The sequence below is a fragment of the Oculina patagonica genome, chromosome 6 (assembly GCF_052425735.1).
Source record: "Oculina patagonica isolate OP01 chromosome 6, crgOcupat, whole genome shotgun sequence".
Lineage (NCBI taxonomy): Eukaryota > Metazoa > Cnidaria > Anthozoa > Scleractinia > Oculinidae > Oculina > Oculina patagonica.
The window spans coordinates 10,315,999-10,339,003 of record NC_135763.1 but is presented as its reverse complement, the minus strand read 5'-3'; the positions used below and the strand labels follow the sequence as shown (position 1 = coordinate 10,339,003).

The 23,005-nt window shown below is 39.9% G+C and overlaps 1 protein-coding gene across 2 annotated transcripts; it reads left to right on the top strand.

The window, feature by feature from the left end:
* Positions 1 to 21,767, top strand: LOC144658872 (mitogen-activated protein kinase kinase kinase 4-like). 2 transcript variants are annotated; one of them, XM_078519355.1, is made up of 22 exons: positions 1 to 1,703; positions 2,470 to 3,191; positions 3,966 to 4,124; positions 5,029 to 5,186; positions 5,999 to 6,106; positions 6,583 to 6,766; positions 7,162 to 7,226; positions 7,501 to 7,699; positions 8,434 to 8,583; positions 9,017 to 9,178; positions 10,716 to 10,849; positions 11,306 to 11,387; positions 11,594 to 11,672; positions 12,365 to 12,583; positions 13,404 to 13,667; positions 14,514 to 14,584; positions 14,956 to 15,072; positions 16,325 to 16,484; positions 16,838 to 16,960; positions 17,987 to 18,093; positions 19,099 to 19,292; positions 20,271 to 21,767. In XM_078519355.1, exons 1-21 carry the CDS (start codon positions 14 to 16, stop codon positions 19,288 to 19,290), a joined length of 5,145 nt encoding a protein of 1,714 aa, XP_078375481.1. In that variant the 5' UTR covers positions 1 to 13; the 3' UTR covers positions 19,291 to 19,292; positions 20,271 to 21,767. The 2 variants fall into 2 exon arrangements, with proteins under 2 accessions (XP_078375481.1, XP_078375482.1); XM_078519356.1 differs by having other exon boundaries at positions 19,099 to 19,278; positions 20,271 to 21,764.
* Positions 21,768 to 23,005: the final 1,238 nt, after the last annotated feature.

Sequence of the window (23,005 nt, the reverse complement as noted above, 5' to 3'; positions counted from 1 at the left end):
GTTCACAAACAAAATGGCGGAGGCGGGCGACGATTCGGATGAGCTGCACCAAATTGCTGGCTCTCCTTGCGATGAAATCGACCCAGCAGAACTTTTTGAAAAGCAAGGAAGTATAGAGGTTGAACGAAATCGTTTAGATGACAGGGGCTCAGGTTCCGAATTTGACTCCGAACGAGAGGAACATGTTGATTTGTCATCAGAGAACGAACTGTCTGACGGATTCCCTTACGGAGTCACTCCGCCAAGAAATGTTAGAAGGCTGAAAGAAAAGTCAAAACGTGAAAAAGAAAAGGTGCAAGGATTTTTAAAGAGCCCATTAACTCGTGAATGTGGACCCAATCCGTCCGAAAGAGCGGAGCTAGAAAGGCGGAAGAAAAGAGGTTCGACTCAGCTGACGACGGAACGAGCTTTCCAGAGAAAGTACAAAAGAGGTAGTGTCGATGTTGCATTCGTAAGCATTGAAGGTGGCGCAGATTCTTCAAAATCCTTAGAAATTCCCAGCATCAAGATCGAATCGACAAGTCGATTCATGTCCTTGGACTGCGTTTGCGAGGATTCCACTGACGGTGCGAATACAAATACAGGTATTGTCCGCGCAAAATCAATTTCCATCAAAGAGACTGTTACTCGAAGCCATCGAAAAGCTACTCGCTCAGAATCCGATCCCCGCTTGTCATCTCGGAATTACCTTAATCCGTTCTGTCCAGAGGCAAGAATGGAGTTTTACAGAACATTTTCTTTGCTGATCAAACTTGGGTCACTGGCTCATAAACAACAAGAGAAGCAGTATGGAGTTAATGGCAGTGCAGTGGAGAGGCAAAGCTCAGAGGAGAACAAAAAATATCAGGTTGAGTTGTCACAAGCACTGTGGCTGGAACTGCAGGCATGGCATGCTAACAGAACCATGGAAGAACAAGATCTTTACTTAATACGAGCACGTGCTAATGTAGAGGAGGTGTTAGATGAAGTCATAAATTTTAAAGTCAAGAAGCAGGATGTGAACACTCAGATTGTTAATGAAAAAGTTGATCAAAACAGTCAAGATGGAAATGGTGATCTTTTGTTAGGACATGCAAGCAACAAAAGTGACAGCAAAGACGACAATTTCACACGCACAGACAGTGATTCAGGCACATCCGCACAATTGACATGTCCTGTTAATTCTTCAATGCGCAACTCTTGTGAAAGTAATCGTATAGAACATCTTGATTCATTAAACTCCCAGAAGAAAGAAGACTCTGTAACCAAGACAAATGAACAGTTTTCACCTGAGACTGATGGCTTTGTCAATGGCCCTGCCACAAATATAACCAATTATACAGCCTTAAAAGGCCGGCTGTCTTTAGATTTAAGTCAAAGGAACCAGAAACTTCACCCTGATGAAGCTGGCTTTAAGCCTGGAAGAGAAATGCTGCCAGATAGAACATGCTGTCAGCTCAAAGCTGCCATTGATCAAGTAACCGAACTTTTTGACAAGGTTGAAAGGGTGGAAAACCTTTACCCTACCCGTCAGTCCTTAGGAGAGCAAAACCCAAAGTACACCAGCAAGGAATTCACAAGAAACTTTGAAACAATGTGCTTGTGGTTGAATGTGACAAGGGAGTTATACCACAAACTACATTTGATTGCAAAGTTTGTTGGTGTAAATGCAGCTGAAGTAGAAACCTGGCATGATTGGTTGGACGTTGGTCTTGGAAGATTAGGTATTAAAGCACATTTTAAGTAACTGTTCAGGGCTTGAAAAAAACTTTATTTCTGCTTGTCCTTTGGATAAGCAGCTCTCAAAATTAAGTTACTTGCCCGGGCAGTAACCTGGGTGGAGGAATCCCATATGAAAGGGACGGGGATGCTCGTCGTCTCTCGCTTAGGGGTATAAATTTCGGACTTAGGGTGTTTTGGGCAAAATGGCAATATTTTTAGCCGTCAGGGTCTCGTTTAGGGTTGCACCGAAGAAAATACAATTAATATAAACTCTTTTCAATTTTAGTATCTTTAGGGATCTAAAATCGCTGAGCCACGCCAGATAGTCTCATAATATGGGTATTTTCATGCGATGAGCTCCCCGTCCCTATATATGGGAGTTCCTCCCTCCCCCCCAGGGGCAGTAACCCCAGTTGCATGCTTGTCTTTGTTTACTTTTCTTATGGTCGACAGACAACTTGTCTGGGCCCTTGCCCATTGGTCATGTGTGCATGAAATTTACTTGCCCCGCGGGAATTTGTCCCAAAACACTGGACGGAACTTTTTCAAGCCCTGCATTGTTACACTAGGCAATGTTTATCGTTTCAGATTGTGTGTAACAAAATTGCAAGATAAGTTGTATGAAATGTTCTCTAGTATAACAGTATCTTCACACCAAAATTTAGGATAACTCTTTTGTACAAATCTGTTGCTCTTTGTCTACCACACTACTGTATTGATAAAACATAACTTTTCATCAATATAACTTGGATATTTTTTTTTCTGTAGAAAGTGTATGTCCTGCATCAGATCTGGGCCATGATGACAGTGGTGCAATGTTTTTGTCATCGTCTGACAATGACGAAGATGACGACGACGATTATGATGATGACAATATGGACAGTCAGAACGAGAGAGGTGAAAATGAGGGGTCATCAAACAGTGCGCCCTCATCACCACTTAGAACAATCTCATACGAGTCTCAAACCAGCACTCCATCGAGACCTTCAAGAACAAGCAGCAACATGTCGAACTTTGTGTGGAGCTCCACGTCACGTTACAGACCATTTGTTGACCATAGCATAAAAAAGATGGGGCTGATTAAACTCGGAAAGAGGCTAGATGACATTCTGGACACTAGTGTGATGAAAGCTAGACAAGCGTTAGTTCTTCCGGGCAGTAGCTGCGATGATGATGACTGCCATTGTTGTTATCCGGTTGCATTTGGGCAACGGCAATGGTCTGTAAACTATTTGGAGACACTTTTGAAAGGGGAAGGAGGTGAACAATCGCCTTGTTGTAGCTGTCATCCGCATAGTACAATGTGTCGCAGACAAGACAATCCTGAACAAAGGTTTTGGAGTGATGAGTTCAAGAAAACTGGTCTGCCTTCATTCCGTTCATTGTATCTGTTTCTGTCACGTGTTCCACTGGACATTGTCCATGAATGTTTGCGTTTAAGGTTACAACATCGACCCAAAGGGGAGCCATCATCATTGAGCGTGAGACAGGTAGACAAAGAAACACTGCTTTTATTAGCTGATTAGTGATGGGTTCCTTTTGTGCTGTGGTCAACCTCTGTGGGGACAGTTCTGTTGCAATGAAACTTTATCCCTTCCCTTTCCAGTGCTAACCATAGAAGTCTACCTTTACTTTTGTAAGTTTCATTATCAACTGCATCCAAACCAACAACAAACTCAACCCACATATGGCACCAGGCTAAAATCGAACCCAGGCCACATTGGTGGGAGGCTAGCACTCTCACCACTGCACCACCCCTGCTCCCCTGGTGCTTACTGTATTGGGCTGCCACTATTGTTCATGTAGAAGGTTGATTTTGTAAATCCACACTGAGCTGGCTGTTACTTGTGGAGGTTGGGAAGGTGGGGGGGGGGGGCTTTGCAGGTGGTCTGCCTCCGCTTCGTCCACTCCCGTTCCTGACCCTTTTCAGTGGTTTCCCCCTTTTTGTGCTCGTCCATTGATATACCTAATGTCATTCTCTCCCGTCCCACCGGCCCTTCCCCCTCTTCTCCCACCTCCCCTCCCCTCCCCCCCTTTCTCCGCTTGTTGTCCCCCTCACTTACCAGTGACAGATCTAGGGGAGGGGTCTGGGGGGGGCAGGTCCCCACCTTATTATTAGGCCAGATAGAGGCCCGTAGGGCCGTGAAAAATTATTTTCGAGAGCAGGCCAACCAGGGTCTGGATAATCCCCCCCCCCCCTGGATCTGTCACTGCTTACTTGCACAATAAGCGACATTTATAATTTCTTTTGCATCTGTACACAGCTGTTACGAGAGTGTAAGGATGTACTGTTAGGTGGAGTTCTTGTCAAAGACTATTACCTTGACCTTGTGGATGGAATTGTGAACTCGGAAGAGGTGAGCAAGGAAAACACCGAAAGTGACATTGAAGGGTTTGAACAGGATCTTCAGAGTTTGCTTCAGGTATTTGCCAATTGATATATTTTTTTACTACTTGTTTGTGTGTATCATCAAAATTGTTTTTCACTCCTGATATCACTGGGTTAGGAAGCAGCTCTCACAAGGCAACATATAAAATTATGGCTTGCTACCCTTCTAGAGAATACATGCCCGTAAATGAAGTGAACGAATTTTGAAATGAGTTAGCACTGATAGTGGTGTATTGAAATGGGCCAGAGACCCATTTCCATCGGGGAATCTGGGGGCATTCTCCCCCAGAAAGTTTTGAAAATCTAAACATGCCTTAATGTCATTTGGTGCATTTTGGGACACCTTTCGAGGCAGTTTGTTGTCACACTCAAACCATCTGGAAACCATTTTTTTTAAAAAGAGAAAATTAGCAAGCAATGTGGAGACAAGTGACATCTCATACTTCTAGGAAATAGTTTAATAGACCTCTGAGCTTAAAAACCTTTCTAACACACATTTAAGGAAGAGATGACATTTTTTGTGTCTCTGTTACTTATATGTATGTATATCAACCCTAAATTAAATTTAACATTCCCGACTGCTAAGATCTGATAAATCTCCTTTTAGTTAATTTTTTTCTCAGAAAGTGAGGGGCAACTGCCCTACATTTCATTTGACTCCTGCAGCCCTGGAATAACAGAACAAGCAGGAGCAATGTCCCTAGCCCCCAAAACAATAGCAACTGCTTATATTATGTAATTATGAGTCAGCTGTGCTACTGATATCATTAGTAGCTTAGCAGATTTCTTTGTTGAAATAGACTTGTGGTCTTGTGATTGTTAAATGCACTGAGAACATGCATTTAATGGGATGAAATTTTTTTTAATACTTACTAAATGCATCTATTTCTTTTCATAGAATTAAATGAGAATTAAGTGTTTCTTATTTTTTGTCATAGGTTTATTTTGAATACTTGCACAATGTGATCCACTTTGTTCAGAGGCTTCCCCAGGCATCTAAAGGACTAAAGAACATTCTTGAAGAGGAATGGAGCTTTGTGAAAAAACACTGTCGTCATGTTAGAGGTGGAGAAGTTGAGGGTGGGACAAGATTTTGGTAAGATGATTTATTATGACACACGACTCACGACGGCAGTTTGTTTCTTTCTTGTTTCTTTTTAGAGGTGAATAGTACTTTGCTAATCACCTCCAAGTTAACCAATCAGCATGTTTGAAAAGACAAATTCACTTACACGTGTGTGGTTATTATATTATAACAATGAGAGTTATTATTATTTTGATGGAGTTTTGTGATATCTGGAATAATGTTGAAGTAATTGTTTTTAGCTGAAGCTAAAGGCTGAGGCTGAGGACACTAACTGGGACCTTGATTACACAAAAACCTAATCTAATCATAATTGCATTGTATAAACTTTTTTTAAATAAAATTTAACCACTAACAAACCATTGTGGGAAACATAAGCAAGACATCTTTACTAAGTTGTGAGTGTGTTAACAAGATTCCCAGGCACAGTGCATGAACTACTGGAAATCACTCATTACCTGCCAACTTGACAATTTATTCACTAATCTTGTAGCAGAATAGTGAGTAAGCAGAGTTTCTTTGCAGTTTGTTTTCACTGTTTTTATTCCACACTTAGTTGTAGGCTCTTAGCCAATGAGAAAAGGATAGACAAGTGCCCCTCAATGTATAAGAAAGTCGGTGTAAGTGAAAAACAGCTCCCAGAATAACCTGTCGGCTGACAGTTGTTCTTCACTTACACCAAAGTTTATAGATCTTTATTGGTTTTCTTTATTTGTTTATGTCCTATCTGTTGATCAGTTAGGCAGTTGTGATGGTATAATTTTTAAACTCTAATTAAGACATTTATTGAATTTATTCACTTGTTACTTTTAAACTTGGTTCAGTGTCATGGCTTCAGGCTTGCTTGAGTCAACTGGTGATTTTCTGGAGTCAGAATTGGATCAGAGTTGTTCTGATCTTCATAATAACACTGATCAGAGCGATGATCTCAGGTACATTTTTCATTTTCTTGTGACAATAATAATTATTAAATTATGTATAGATTTACAGGAAATATAGTTTAATAACATTATTATTACTAGTACTATTAGTCAAAGCAGTTTTGCCTTGTAAAATGGTTAACATGTAAATGGTGGACAACTTGTCAGTACAAATTTTATAAACCAGTCAAAAAGACACATGAGCTTATTAAGTACTGTTGAGGAAAAGAAAAGTTCTCTGTGATCCATAGAAATCTTAAAATACAAAATGTAGTGTTACAACTGTAATACCCCACATCCAGTTTGCATATCCACCTTACACACTCCCTTACTCACCTATCCATTAAGGAATTGACTTTTTTTGCACTTGCATACAATACCAAGCCCTGAAAAGTCACTATCCCCAGTATTCAAATGGGCTGCTATGTTCTTATGTCATGTGATGCCGATTTTATGTTATATTACTTGGAATGATTTTGTTTTGACAGACGAAAAGTTCTGGAAGCTTGCCGAGGTTTTAAACACTTGTTTAATGAGGCGAGAGAAAGGGCTTCTAAAGCTCTGGGCTTCACCAAGAAACTGCGGAATGACCTTGAAAATGCTGCAAAGTTCAGCATTGATGTACCCCTGTATGAGCTGTTGACAAGATTAGAGGCTAGCGGACATGTGCAGGTGTGGAATCTTTTAAAGTATTTAAATATTAAGTAGTTTTCCTTACAGATTTGAATCATTAAATTAAACTGTCAAAGTTAATTAACATGTGTGCAGACAGTGCAGTTGTAAATCAGAGATGTCTTCTTCTGACACTGCAATCACACCAAACCAATCGCAATGCTTGAGAAATTTAACACAATGATCTGATCATAAGTAAAACCAAAACCATGCAACTGGTAAGAATCGCAGGATAAAATGTGTTAGCCGAGTCTTGACTGGTTTGGTTTTACTCGTGATCAGCGAAAAATAGGCATGTCTGTTTTTGGATCGAGTTAAACAGCTCAGAAAAAATGCGAAAACTAAAGCAAACTTATTCTAATGAATACGTCAGCATTTTTAATATTGTATTCTAGGTTGTGGCAAGACACACCGCTGGTCTATTTATGTTTCTGCCAAGAACAATGGTTAAGAAGAAATGGTCAGTGCTGGTATTAGTATTAACAATTATTTTGTTCTATAATAACATCCCTTCTTTGAATATTTAACAAATATTCACTGAAGTGGAGGTGGCTAGTGGTGGATATTTACCGTGCCGCTAAGTGGCAAGGTAAATATTCACCACTAGTCATTGACACTTAGGTGAATAGTTGTTTTATTATATACTAAAACAGTGACATTTAAAAAAATGTGTACGTGTATGATAAAATAATTTAATTTTTTTGTAACTTTCCCTTGTTTCCTTGCTATCACAGTCAAATCATTCACCTCTTGAATTCGTGCTGTGTTCAAGAAGAATTTGGCGACCAAGTTGTCTGTGACAGTTCTGGATACCTTCTGATCATGCCGTCATGTGATACAGAAAGCGGGAATGAGACACCAGTGACATGGAACGGCAAGAAGGTGGTGGTCAACCCAACAATGGACACTGCTATCAGCTTAGCAGACATACAGGTGATGACAGAGACTTGTTATATCCTTGTTCCCATGGGGGGGGGGGGGACTAAGGAATACATTGAGTATTAAGTCGGGACACACAAGGCGACCAGTCGCAGCAACAGGTCTCTGCAACAAATCACTCCGTGTGTACTGCTTCTAAACAAGTCGCTGCGACAAGGCACTTGTTCGGTGCACATGCAGCAAATGCGAAGGAGTGGGAATGTGAACTAGTTTTTCAATTCAATAATTATGCGAAAATATTTTGTCCCAGCGACTTGTCGCAGAAGTGTGCACATGCTGCAACAACGCTGCTTTCGCTCATTTTGTTGCTGCGATCACACAAATTCAAACTGGTTTGAATTCCTGCGACTGATCGCAGTGACAAAATTCTGTCGCAGCGACAAAGATTGTTGCAAAAATGCACCATGTCACACGAAGCAACATGTTGCAGCAACTTGTCCCCGCGACATGATGCAGTGCCTTGTTGCCTAGTGTGTCCCGACGTTAAAGTGTCATTGTATTATATTTTGGATTGTGTGGTTCCAGAAAATATCCCCTCCCTGGAGGGATTTGCCCTACCTCCCCCCCCTCTTCCACCCATTGCTTTGGTCTTTGGGAGTGGATCAACCCCACATTGAAATACATGGCACAAAATTATGGCTTGTGTTATTTTGTAGGAATGGTTGCCTGATTATAATCAAATACAAGTACCTGATATCTGTTAATTTTTATTTTTATTTTTATTTCAGGTCGGGGGTATGATATTGGTGGTGCAGAACTCCAAGGAGTTGGATGTTCAACGTAAACTGTTTCTGGAGAGCATGAGTTTATCAGTCAGCATTGTCAAGCAAAGAACCTCAAGCCATCAGGCCATTGCTGAAGCTCTTGATGAATTGCAGGTTTGTCTTTTTGTTTCTTAACTCTTCCTCGGCCTATTTAAATGGTCTAAAAACCAGTGTAAACAGGTTATGTTCAAGATTGCGTTTGTAGAATTTTGTCAAACGCTAAATTTTGTAAGTGTGTTCAATCCTGTATTGATCAACAACTATGTGGATCTGTTGATACAATGAAAGTGTGTCACTTGCTGGCAGTTTGACAGTGTGAAGAGTTGTCAAACCATTTGGAAATCATGCCCTGTCGATCTCATCACAACATGTCTATTGCCACAAATAGTGTTGGGGTGGTTGGGGAAAGACTCCAATACCATCCAGCTAAGCATTCTGCTGTCCAGCATTGTCTCATGTTTTGCATAGCCTAAATTGCACTATTATTAGTATTTTTTGGCACATTTATGTTGTGACCATAGCAGCTAAGCTTCATTTCCTTTTGTAGGATGCATGCCTCACTCTTCGTGAAAAAATTGTCAGCGCTGTTGAAAGAGTTGACGAGAACTTGGATCTTGACAGCATGTTTGAGATGGAGGAAACAGAAAAGGCCATGGTTTATCAAACCTACACAGAGACAATGCACTTGTGTTACAACTTTGGTTTTGAGGTACACTTAACTCAATTATGTTTGCAAACTAAGATAGATTTGTACTAAACTGTAGTTGAAAAGAAAGCCATGCCTCATACAAATGAAACCAGCTCTGTGAGGCATACAGATTTAAGTTGGGATAAGGTAACTATGTGTTTTTTTTATTTATTTAAAGTTTAACACTTTCCAAGCCAGTTTTATTTTAATTCATTTCCCTATGGTTTTGTTTGTGATAGTCAATATGAAACAATGAAAATAATATAAAAAAACAAACCAGTTTGAAACCTTTTAAATCAGAGATAAATTTAAATCACAACAGCTTCAGTTCTGTGTGGGGAAAACCACATTGTCCTGCAAAAATCATTCTGTCTGTTAAGTATGGGACTCTCAATGACTGGAAAGCTTAAGGAAAGGTCATACTTAAGCTACAGGCCCTCACTGGCGGACCTTATATCCCAGTCTCTGTAGTACACTGTAGCATTAAGTGATTAGGAGTATTGCCACTCTGCCCAGATGATGAAGACATTATGGTATGCTAGTCCATCACAGGTCCTCCCACCAGCATTTTGTCAGATTTCTTTAACAGATCACTGTTTCCCATAATTTATCCACCATATTTAAGAGCAGCACTGTGGGAGTTAGGTGTGGTGCCCAGCAGCACAATACAGCAACCCTGACCAGTGCTCAAAACCTGGCCACTCGGTCTGGCGACAATCGTGCCAACTTCTAGGCCAACACATCTCTCAAATAATGATAATGATAATAATAAGTATTTGTTTAGCACCACCTAGGTAAGAGATAAATGGCACTTTACAATATACAATAATATAAAAATTTACAATATAAAAATTGAAATGAATGATGTAATCCTCGCAATATAAAAATTGAATGACTTAAGGACGTTCACGCTAATTGTTTATGCGCATCCTTACTGTGCACATAATTCATGTTGCAACGTCATGCTACGTCATGCATCGAGTGCGTGCACTGAGGAAATTTTTTAAGCACATATAGGGTGGGTAGCCTTTGTGGTAACTTCGCTTGTAGTTTGCTCTCCCCTACTTTTTTCTTTATGGATCAATTTTGATTCTCTACGTTTAGCAGAAAATGAAAAAAATCTGTCAATTAAAAGTTTGTTTTTTTGTCCCACGCACGTTTGAATTCCACTTTTTAAGCAATATGTTTTGTTGTACGACGGTTTTAAATGCCTCTTACCAGGGTTAAGTCTTACAAAAAAGATGGCAACAGTAGGAATTATTTACGCAACAGACGCACTTCTACAAAATGTGGCTATGATTGTTTGCCTTTGTTTCCTCATGTTCGATATTTTTAACTTTAAATCCTCTAAGCCATGCTGAATTACGAGCGCCATTTTTTTAAAATCAGGGTAGTTTTCCACACGCTTTATCTCTGAAATGAAGTTGGTGACCCCAACTTTTTTTTGCATTTCTGACACAAGTAACTCATTATCTGACTACAGTAAAAATTAAAAAAAAAACTGTCGAGTAGAAAATTTTGGCGCGAACGTCCTTAAGAACGCTTTGTTTGTTTTCAGTATCAAAAAGAGGTAGCACGTTTGGTTTTTGGGGATAGAAAGGATGCTCTTGGACACAAAATGCTGGCATTTGCTAAGAAATGGATGAAGTTTGTGATGACAAAATGCGAGAGAGGAAGAGGCACAAGACCAAGGTGTGGAATAAGTTCCAGTTCAGTATCCATGCATTTCTTTTGTCATGGCTACAGAAATTAATGCATTGATCAAGTATTGCATTTTGCAAACACCACAAAATGCCCCCCTGCCCTCCCCCATAAAGGAAAAAAAAAGACAAAATACAAAACTAGTTTGAAAATTACAAATAAACAAAAAACGAATTCAAACCACAGTGTACATGAATTCGATAATACTAGACTAACAGCGACAGTCCTATTTCTTCCTGTGGTATTGGCGAATTAGGTTCGGGCCCTCTGTTCCATGTCGATTGATCATCCATTCAATGTTAGACAAGTTCAATATCTGGTCTGCTGCGCCGTACCGCTGTCTCTTCCTGTAACATTCTTTCTCTTTCCATTTCTATATTGTTTATTTTTCACTGTAATGTTACGATAGCATGTTTGAGAGCTGTTTGATATATCTTTTGTGTACAGATGGGCCAATCAAGGACTTGACTTCCTTACAGTGGCGTGCGACCCTAAGACATTGACAACTTTGTCAGAGTCTGCATTCCAGGTAACTGAAGTTACAAATGTTCCATATACTGGCGGGTATATTAAAGTCCAACAGACACATTTTTAGTTTGATTCTTAGGCAGGCTAGACAGGAAAAATTAATACTGAATTTAATTTTCATTTGTTATGTATTGGCAACGCTGTGCTTGATCCATACATCATAACCTTGAGTTTAATTTTTGATTGCTCAATTTGTTTTCTTTGTAGGAGTTAAAGAAAGAGATCAACACATGCATCTGCCATGTTATTGGTAGTGCTGAGAGCTGCAGTGGAACAGCCAGCCCAGGTAACTAACTAGTGTGCTTTTACCAAGCTCTGGTATCTAAGTGTTTTAATGTACAGATTGAATCCAATCCTTCATTCACAGAACGTCTAAAATCTTTAAATCTTTAAATTCTATTGCCAATGAGATTTTGGGGGGAGTTGAGCGCACTCTACAGCACGCTGACACACATGTGGCACTCCCGGGCGCGCAACCAGAGCACTATTAAAGGTGGCTGCATTCGCAGGCTTATGGCTGCAAGACCCTGTTTGCAGCCCCAACGGGTGCAACCACTGCTGAAAGTCGCTGACTATTAACAGCTCAAGTCTATCAATGAGTCTAATTTAGCCTAGACTTTATTTAGCTGTATTTAATTTTTACAATTTTTTCCCCTTTGGGAGGCGTGGTGGCCTATTGGTTAGCGTGTGAGACTCACGGTCAAGCGGTCCGGGTTTGAGCCCTGGCCAAGGTGCTGTGTTATGTTCCTGGGCAAGACACTTTACTCTCACAGTGCCTCTATTCCCCCTAGGTGTATAAATGGGTACAAGCAAATTTAGTGCTGCGGGTAACCCTGCGATGGACTAGCATCACATCCAGGGGGAAGTAGAAATACTCCTTGTCACTTTATGCTACAGAAACCGGGATAAGCTCCAGCCTGATGGGCCACTAGGCTCATATGCAACACTTTGCCTTACCTTACCTTTTTTTCCCTTTAGCATACAGATCCCAAAGCCCAGCCTGTCCATCTCCAGTGTTTGGTAGGAGTGCTGCACCAGCCGGATTATTGAGGCCATTTTCTTGGCCCGCAGGAAAGCCGCCCAAATCTCCAGGGGACCAGGCAGACACTGATGAAAGTCAAGCCACACAACGACAACTGTCAGACCCTGTAGCTAAGCAACAGTTTCAGAGTCTAGCAACAGATGTCAACAACCGCGGTTAGAAGTGCATTTTGTGTTGATTTAACTAAAAAGAATCATTTTCATCCTGCATGTTTGCAGTCATTTGTTTCTTGTTTTGAAGAAGCCCCTATAACTAGTGTTTGTTCAGTAACAACAAGTATTTTTGTAATGTGAGTATCATTTACGTGTATGTGAGGTGTGAGGCACAATGGTCTGGGTGTGAGCCCTGCCATGGTCACTGCGTTGTGTTATTGGGCAAAGCACTTTACTCTCACAGTGCCTCTCTCCACCCAGGGGTAGGCATGATGTCCATGATGGTTTGAGTTCATTTAAGCCCTGCGCCGTGGTCATTGTGTTGTGTTGTTGGGCAAGACACAGCTCTCACAGTGCCTCTATCCACTCAGGTGTAGGTAAGATGGTTTGAGTTTATTTAAGCCCTGCGCCGTGGTCACTGTGTTGTGTTCTTGCGCAGACACAGCCCTCACAGTGCCTCTCTCCGCCCAGGTGTAGGCATGATGGTTTGAGTTTATTTAAGCCCTTCGCTGTGGTCACTGTGTTGTGTTCTTGCGCAAGACACAGCTCTCACAGTGCTTCTCCACCCAGCAGTACTGGTGACTAGAGGCAACCTGACAAAAATGCTTGGGATCACCACGATAGACATAGCATTCCATCTGGGGAAAGTGGCAAAACTCCTAGCCGCTATATGGGATAATCTCTAGCGGTATCAGCAGTAGATTACATCTTACATACCTTTTTAAAATTGCTTTCTTTGAAGGGTGTCTGTAAAATGTGTCCGGGAAAAAAATTGAAATTTTATCAAGTAATTAGTTATTAATCAAAAAGTCTCCTTCTCCAGCGAACAATGCTGAGGGTGAAAGCGGCGATGAAGGAGAAAAAGAAACTGCAAAACATAAAGACAGCTTCGCGGGAGCACCGGACGCATCAAGGCTAGAAAAAGTGCGCCACTCCTTGAAGAAATTGGAGATAAAGAGAAACCAGTATTTGTATGATAAGCATGTTATTGGCCGTGTGAGCAACAGACGCCGTGATATTGTCAAGGAGCTGGCAAGCATTTCCAGCAGGAAGGTTCCATTCAAGTGGCAACGAGGAAACAAGATTGGTAAGTGGTGGTGGTTACATTTTGTTTGTATAGTGTGTCACTGTCTTGACCGCGGTCAAACGACAGAAATATGCAAAAAATAAGAAAAGTACTGCAAAGATAAGGTTTTAATTTTCACTGTTCAAAGTTCGATACATAACCGGTATCCTAAGGGTTTACTAAGTTTTTTGGAGCTTTACTAAAAAAGTTCTACGTGTTTGAAAAAAGCAATATGCGGACTTGTCGGCGCCATTTGTCATTTGTCATTTTGGTTTGGATGCGGAACATTTAAAAGAAAAAAACACTCGTTTACCTGAGGAAATGGGATTATGCTTACACTCAGCAACTATTTTTATCTATTCTTGCTCATACTAACACTTCAATTTGAACAAAAAACGCCGAAATGGTAAGAAAAGCTGCCTGAAGTCACTGTCACTGTCACTGTCACTGTCACCGCGGTGAAGTCACTGTCATGCAGGTTTTCGCTCTTGAAGAGGTGACTTCAGATCACCCTAACAAACCCCTTGTCGCCAAAAAAATCTGTTTTCATTCAAACTATGTGGAGATACTGGAACGTGGATTCTCAAACTCATTGTTAGCTCATCAAGTTCAAACAAAGTAAACCATATAAATAACCATTCCAAGTGGTGTGGAAATCTGATCTCATTTAGCATAGATTTTATTTCTCCGTTTACTCCTTAGATTTATTTCCGATTGAGAATATATATCAAACGCTTGAGAGAGAGAGAGTGTCATCACATTTCTAAACACCTCGAAGTTCGCCAAAAATACTCCTCTGTGCGTCGTATTTTAAATAATTATCTATAAAAATGTTGTTTTTATTGTTTCTCACTGTATGAACTGTAGGTGAAGGTCAGTTTGGAAAAGTTTATGCATGTGTTAATTTGGATACCGGGGAAGTGATGGCCGTGAAACAGGTGAGAATACTTGAGCGGCTTTGTAAAAAATGTTCAACTAAATGGAGAACTGTTAAGGCGATTTTTGATTGAGTGTTGTAAAACTGAAACCAAAGTATTCACTCTGGCCAATCACAAAGGAGACCGACAATCCAGTGAACCAGTCAAAACTCGAAGCAAATACAGGTAGCTGGGTAGTTTATGGGTTCGATTCCCTTCTGAGAGTCAGAATTTTTTCTTTGTCCCACGCTCGCAACAAACTGAACACGGTTATAAATGATCGAGCTTAGCATTGTCCTTCTTTGTGTTTAGCACTGTTCAGTTGTTATATTACTGCCTTGTATTTTAAATGACTGTACAGGATATTTACTGTTTGATAATTTTGTCACTAGATCAAGTTCCAGCCAAATGATCATGGTGAAATAAGGGATCTTGCTGACGAAATTAAGAACTTTGAAGGTATCAGACATGAAAGCTTAGTCAAGTACTACGGTGTGGAACTTCACAGGGTAAGTAACAGAGATTTAATCACAGGGTTTTAGTGAATACAGTAAAAACCCGCGTATAAGAACCTAGGTTTTTTCAAGTTAGCCTAAACAGGTTCTTATATAAATGGTATTAAGTGTGAAATTAGGCTAACTAGGTTCTTAATTAGGTTCTTAACTTTTGTTCAAGAAATAATGTAGAATTTTTAAATGATCTGGTCTTTAATGTCCAATAACAGTATTCTTGGAGGCTTCGGTAAGCAAAATACTATACTCTTTTAATCTGATTGTGTTAAAATCAAACCTATACTGTAACTATAATGTGTACAGACTGTGTTATAAATATATTTTTGAGAAGATTTTTTAATTCTATATTTTTGAGAAGATTATTTTTTCTTTTTTGAAAATAAGAACCTGTTTTAGAATTTTAGCCTAAAATGGTTCTTATGCGAAGGGTGCTTAAAAATGAAATTTTAGCCTAACAGGTTCTTAAATGTTAGGTTCTTATACGCGGGTTTTTACTGTACAGTAGATCCGCTATTAAGTGGCCACTCTCGGGGAAATGGCAAGTGGCCTCTTTATAGGGCCTTGCCAGAAATAAGCGTAAGGTCTCTTTAAAATGTCACGTTATTTCATTGCAAAGAAAAGCGTGGAAAGGAATCACGCAATGACATGAAGACGACAATAAACTTGTGTTTGAATGAATTTTCAGTCGTCACCTTCCATTTAAGAGTCATGTCTGTGATGATCTTGTAGAAACAAAGCCAAACGTCGTTTATGACATTCTAGCTGGTTGCTAAATAGGGGCAAAACAAAGGTGGCCGCTTTTGAGGGTTTTATTTACAGTATTATGGCCGTTTAAAGGGACTATGTCACTGAGATTTCGCAGATTTTTGGTCTAAACTGTTTAGAAATAAATGGTAGGCAACTTTACACATGAAAAACATTATCTTTGAACATGTAATTGAAGATATACCCTTTATTTGGGGATAGAAATCAAACTTCGGCGATAAATATCGATTTTTTTGAAGGCGCGCGCCACTTAATAGGAGTTGGACTCACGCAGTTCACGCAGCAGTCAAACACCGCGCGTGTGTGCAGTTCCCGCTAAAACTGCTCCAAACTGCCCCATGCAAACGTCTTAAATTTCCGAAAACTTTCTCTTTAAAGGCATTGGATTTTTGCGTTTGACCGCTGTGAAGGTTCGGCTGTAGTTATGTTCCTTGACATGTTGTATGCGAGACCAATCCAACTCCTATATGCTACTGTTTTTTAGGATGAGATGTTCATATTCATGGAGTACTGTGCAGACGGTACCATATCAGATGTGGCTAAGCTTGGCCTTCCAGAATCCATGATCAGAGTGTATACTTATCAGATACTTGTTGCTGTCAATGTGCTTCACGAAAAGGGGATTGTTCACAGAGATGTCAAAGGTAACTTAAGAGTGCTTATGAATTTAAAACAATGATATCAGTGTTGCTTTATTGCCTGTTATTTTATTGCATGAGCTTGTTCCCAGGGTCTCTCTCTCTCCTCCCCCAAGAGCTCTTGGGGCGGGAGGGGAGATACCCTGGGAACAAGGTATATAATACGCGCTGTGATTGGCTAAAAATTAGGGGCAGATTTTCCCAGAACTCCCGCGGGCATTATGGGTGATGTCAATGCCCGACTGGCTGGCAAAATGAGGGCAACCGGGTGGCAAAAGACCCATAAATAACCTTACTTTCACTAGCCCTCTTTTATGTAACTCTGATAAACACACTGATTAAACTTGTTGCTGCTTTAGGTGCCAACATTTTTGTTTCATCTGGTGGTCTGCTCAAGTTGGGTGATTTTGGGTCATCCATCAAATTAAAGAATCCTCTTCAGACTGTTTATGGAGAAATAAGCAACATACGAGGAACAGTAGGTGAGCAAGAAAAATAATATTAAACGCCAAATTGACCTAATAAGATGGTATTCAATGAACCTTTTAAGTCCCAATACGGTGTTCAACTTGGGTGACGCGGTGGCCTAATTGTTGGTGCGCTGGACCCCGGATCCAGCGGTCCAGATTCGAGCCCTGGCTTGGGTCACTGTTGTAATGTTGGGCAAGACACTTTACTCTCATAGTGCCTATTTCCACCTAGGTGTATAAATGGGTACCGATCGAATTAATGCTGGGGGAGGGGGGGGTAACCCTGCGATGGACTAGCATCCCATCCAGGGGGGCGTAGAAATACTCCTAGTCGCTTTATGCTACCTGAAACCGAAATAAGCTCCGGCCTGATGGGCAACTAGGCTCGACGCAGACTTCCCCCTTTTTACGGTGTTCAACACCCAGGGGTGTCTCTAATTTCTAAAGAAAATTGCAAAACTAGGCACAAACGTCGATATCCCAAACCTTTATAATAAACTTTAAATTCCTTTCTTTTCTCTTCTTTGGGACAAAGGTTACTAACGTTGCATATACGCAGGATGCAGTGTGTGCTGTTTCTTGAAAGCTATATACTGTACGGAAAAAGAAAACCAAAAAAGATATAGAAAACGTTTTTTTCTGTCGCAGTTTCCGCTGAGTTGTGAAAACAATGTGAACGTTTGGAAGATCTCGAAAAACCCCTTACGGCTCGTGTTTTTCACCTTTCTTTGTTCTCCCAGACATTCGCTCTTGTTGCTATTTAACAATGAGACCAAGAGCCAGAGTTTTCTGTACGCGCGCAGCCGAGTTGACTATCGCTTGCAGTCCAAAATCCTACAATTTTATGTATTTTTAAGCCAAACATTGAAGGATAATTTTCCCTTTTAAGAGCAGCGTGCAAGCGATGGTGATCCATCAGGGAATAATCAGTGAGAGAACCAATCAGATTCGCGGATTTCCAGTAAAACACACTGGTTTCTGCTACGATTCGCATGGAGTACATTTTTCTTATTTCTTAAATGGGACGCTTTATTGCAGCATATATGGCCCCAGAGGTGATAACGTTGGACAAAGGAGCAGGGTACGGCAGGGCAGCAGATATTTGGAGCATTGGCTGTGTCGTGGTCGAGATGGCCACAGGAAAGGTACATGTTCTATCCAAATTATAAAAGAACAAGACATGACGATGATGGTGGGGTTAATGTCTCTCACTTTGCTTGTCTCCTACTGCTCAGAAGTCAGAGCCAATCTCGTCCCCAGAGCCGCTTGTCCCTCTTGACCGGCTGAGCCTGGGGCATGGGGAACAAGTGGCTCTGGAAACACATGATTTGATTGGCTAGATTTTCAACAAAGGAAATTTAAATTTAGCAAAACCAATTCAACCGTTTAAAAATCCCTTTGTTGTAAGGGATTTTAGTATGGTTGTTTTAATTGGCTAGATTTAAATTTCCTTTGTTAAAAATCTAGCCAACCAATTCATGTGTCCCCAGAGCCACTTGTTCCCCATGCCCCAGGCTAAGCCGGCTAAGAGGGACAAGCGGCTCCGGGGCCGAGAATGAAGTCAGAGCATCTAACCGGAGCTTGGAAGTTTTCTCTGGGTTCGACTCCGGTTGTGGACCCAGAAGTTGTTGCGTCCCTTTTTATCCTGAGAAATTCGACTTAAGAACAAAATCTAAATGAAGTCGCCATTTCGTTTTACATATGAGAAACTATAGTGTAATATTTTCGACTACGGGACTGGTTATGGACCAGGCATTTTCAGCACTGGCCAACTGATCCTTGATTTAACTGAAATATCAAAATCACGCCTTAAAGCTGTAGAAGAACTCAAAAAAAAACACAGAAACGGCCATAGAAGGGGTCGGTGGGAAAACTGGAGAAGATTAAATCGGATATCATTTGGGTAAACTTGAATTAAAAAACGTCGGCCTAACTTTTTTCAAGTTTATCTGTTTGAATGAAAATGCAATTTTATAATGCTTTGAATCCATCCTTGTTTGTTACGTGGCAGTGATTTGGTCAGTAAAAACTGTTGCCTTGCCAACTTGAAGTTTAGAGCTCATTATTAACGAAACAGAATTCACAAACCGTGGCATACAATTGACATAGAATGTTAAACAACAGATCTGTCCCTTTGCTTCTAATTGCAGCCTCCGTGGCCTGATTGTGACAATAACTTTGTGATCATGTTCAAAGTTGGTGAGGGAGCCACTCCCGCCATCCCTGAAACTCTGAGTGAAGAAGGCCAGGACTTTCTGCTCTGCTGTTTTTTGCATGATCCTTATGAGCGACACACCGCCATTCAGCTGATGGACCACTCGTTTGTCAAGGTAGATTTATGAAGGTATAGTTAGAAAGGTTACTACTAGATAGTTTCGATGCGTGTTATGTGATTATAACACCACCTTTCTTTACTCTCATAAAATTTGCTACTCTCCTTAACGTGGGGGTGGGGTGGGGCTGGTTTTTAAAATGACGGAATCGTAGTTCATTAATTAAAGCACGTTTTTGTTCCAGGATTATGTACAGTAAAAACCCGCGAGTAAGAATCTAACATGTAAGAACCAGTTGGGATAAGATTTAAAAAAATTAGACCCCAAATTATTATTATTATTATTATTATTATTATTATTATTATTATTATTATTATTATTATTATTATTATTATTATTATTATTATTATTATTATTATTAAATTTGGAAACAGGTTCTTACTGTATTTTCTAAAATTGATTAAAAATGTTTTCTTTGTGGGAAATTAGTTTGGCTAAGCGTTACTGTGTATGCATGTATTTAATGTCATATTCTAAATGATTGGTGCTTCATTTTTACATAAACACTTAAGTGGTATGCAAATTTTATACCAGGAATAGGCTAAATACCACTAAAAGTCTATAAACATCAATTTAAATTTTCTTCAGAAAATAAGAACCTATTAAGAACCTGAATAGCCTAAATTTGTGTTAACTACCATTTATATAAGAACCTGTTTAGGCTAACCTGGAAAGAACTAGGTTCTTACTCGTGGGTTTTTACTGTTACGTACATTACATTTTCCCGAAGAATCTTCCTCTCACCAATCACCCCCACCCCCAACCTCCTCACCAGAAATGAAAAACAACAAGCAATAACAGCAGCAAACAATCTAAAAAGTTACGAGTCACTCAGAGTAGTCGATATTTTAATGAGGGTCGCACCATGCTGACTTTTGCGATACCTGTGCAAATTCTCTACTACTTAAGCTGTGAAGCCATTGTTTACCTTTAACGTGACTGTATTTATTTCTTGTGTACATCATCATTTGCTTTTCTTTCTTCCACAGTGCTGTTAAAGTCACGGTTACAATAAGCTGGAAGTCCCTGTTACAGTGGAACCGCTCTGAAAGATCCTGTTTGTTGTCTTACGACAGGATGATAATTTCTTAGATATGGATTTAAAACGCATTAGAGGAAAAACGAACCAGTAGAGAGCGATATCTGTTTCTGAGAATTGAATGAGCCCGCGGTTTTCTGCACTTGAGTTGCTAAGCAACCTGACGTATCCTCATCGTCTTCACAGTGGTCCAACGCCACTTCCGGTTTTCCTTGCTTTGAAGTTTGTAAAAGTTTGAAGCGGTGATGTGTAAGACGTTTGTAAGAAAACGTTATGAAAAGGACAGTGACAAACCAAATTTTGAGCTCATAGACTAGATTAGGTGGATAACTATAAAATTCTCTTATACTTGTTGTCGTTTTTAATTAATTTATGCTTGTTTGCATGCATCAAAATGTACATTTTAAAGAGTGATGTGTGAAATGCCCCGACATCTTATTTGTCTTTAAATTCTCCCAACTCGTATTACATGAAATGTAAAGATACCAGTTTAGAGAATTTCTATGTTGACATCATGACTTAAAGGTGTTCAACAGTTCGTTAGCGCATGCTCCGTGTGGTGTCGTTTACGAGGCTGTAATTGTGTTCGTATTTGGCTGAGCGATGCTTTAATGGCAGATTCATTGTGTGGTTTCCTTTTTTTATTGAAAAGAACTATAGCGAGAAAATTAGCTAGTGAATAAAATGTGAAAATGTTGTTGCTTCGTGGCGGACGTTATTACAAAATGTGTCAATTAAATAACTGACACAACGCGACGACAATTCGTACTGTTGGTCGCTTGTATAAAGAATAGGCGGATTAATGACTGTTTAATTTCCATTGCTGTCACTGCTAAAGAGCAGTTTCATTGACGAAAAATTATTTTTAGAATGTTTGCTATACATCTGCGTAGAAAAATCTTTGGTACATGCTTGAATATGAACCATTGTGTTCAGAGGCTGTTAATGGCCTCTTGAATTTCTAGGTTTATTTGTTAAGAATGCTTACTTTATTGACTCACTGCTTCCTTGATCGACGTGATCAAGTTTGTGCAGAAGCATATCACCTGTGATATGCTTCTGGTTTGTGTAAAATATTTTTTAGGCATTATGAAAAACGCTTGTTTAAATAATAGGTTGTCACATCAAGAGTGGCGAGCTATGTATGGAAGCTTTGATACGCTCACTTTTTTTACTAAGGAAACTTTGATGGGTACAGGAAGGAGTATAGAAACATGTATTACGATAAATTACCAAGTGAATAAACACGAAAAAAAATGTCTGGTAACTTAAACGTTGTTTAAACAACGTACATCATTTCGCCCCTGTGATGGGCGCAGAGAGACCCGTTCCGCAGAATACTCCACACGCATCCTGACCATACATTGCTTCATTCAGTATGTCTATAAGGCATTCTGTATACCCTCAATCAGGCGTCGCCGTGTTCTTTGTCGATCTACTACACGATTTACTATTGCACATCTTTAGCTTTAAAAGTAGTCCAAAAAAATATTGTCGTACAACTCAATCCTACAAAGAAACCAGTCGATCGAGAAACATGAATCGCTCGAGGGGTTCTTCAATCTTTAATTGTTTTAGACATTTCATTAACAAGAAGGTATGAAAATTTCTTTAGTAAATAATAAAGATGGTAAATTTTAAGCTCGGAGATAAATAATGAAGATGAATTTTTCAACAATGACACGAGCATGGGACAAAGAATCAAACCCATGGCCTCCCAGATACCGGTTGGGCGCTCTAACCAACTGAGCTACGAGAGACTCGTAGAAGTTACGTTTTTTATCAATACGCTTTGGGCTTCAACGTCCGTAACCGAGGTAGAATCACACAGGAAATTGCGTATTAAAGGCTGGATCCGTTTAACTTCGAACTCCTTAATAAAATGTCACAGAAACTTCAAATCGTTTTTAATTGTCGAGAAATTTAAAACACCTTTTGAATTGCGAAACAGCCAGAAGAAACTCCTGCTCGTTCTCAATTGGTCCAGACATAAAAACAACTGTGAATTAAATTTACGTTGCTTAGACTTCGGTGTGTTTTATTTTCCAATGCCGGTGGTGATTTGATTAAAATTTTTAGAAACTGGTGTAGCTGAACGGACGTCACGCCCCGTGGCATAAGTTTGCCACGCTCTTCTGAAGAAATGAAATGCAAGCCTCAGTGAAATTTAGCGAACTGTTAAGCGTGGGTTTAAAGTGCTGTTTCACTGTAGACATAAAGTTGATAAGGAACTTTTAAATGAATTGATCGTGACGTGTTTGACTTTATAGACTTCGTGATATCATTGATATTATGATTAATCACACTAAATGAAAGATGAATCTTTGTAGAATGTTGTACAGTGGAACCCCGTTAATACGGGCACCAACGGGACACGCAAAAGTGTCCGTATTATCGGCGTTTCCGTATTAAGCGGGCTTTCACACTGGGCTTTGGGAATAACGGCACGGACACATATATTTTGACTAAAGCATACAAGTTAAAAGTAAAAGAACCATGGCTAATGCCATAAATGTAACTTTAGTTCAAACTGAAGAAACGGTATGCTCATTCAATGAGTCAAATGTCTTCACGCCGGTCAAACACCGGAAAAAAGACAGTTGTCAAGCATAACACGCAATTATGCTGCTGCAGTTACTCATAAAAACGCATTTTGCTTGAGGAATACAGAAGGCATATTAATTC

Excerpts from the sequence above, each read along its gene's own strand:
- LOC144658872 (XM_078519355.1), top strand. The coding sequence starts at position 14 with ATGGCGGAGGCGGGCGACGATTCGGATGAGCTGCACCAAATTGCTGGC. Across the intron at positions 11,388-11,593 it reads TGTCAGAGTCTGCATTCCAG|GAGTTAAAGAAAGAGATCAA; the intron begins GTAACTGAAGTT and ends TTTTCTTTGTAG. Across the intron at positions 18,094-19,098 it reads TCGAGATGGCCACAGGAAAG|CCTCCGTGGCCTGATTGTGA; the intron begins GTACATGTTCTA and ends TTCTAATTGCAG.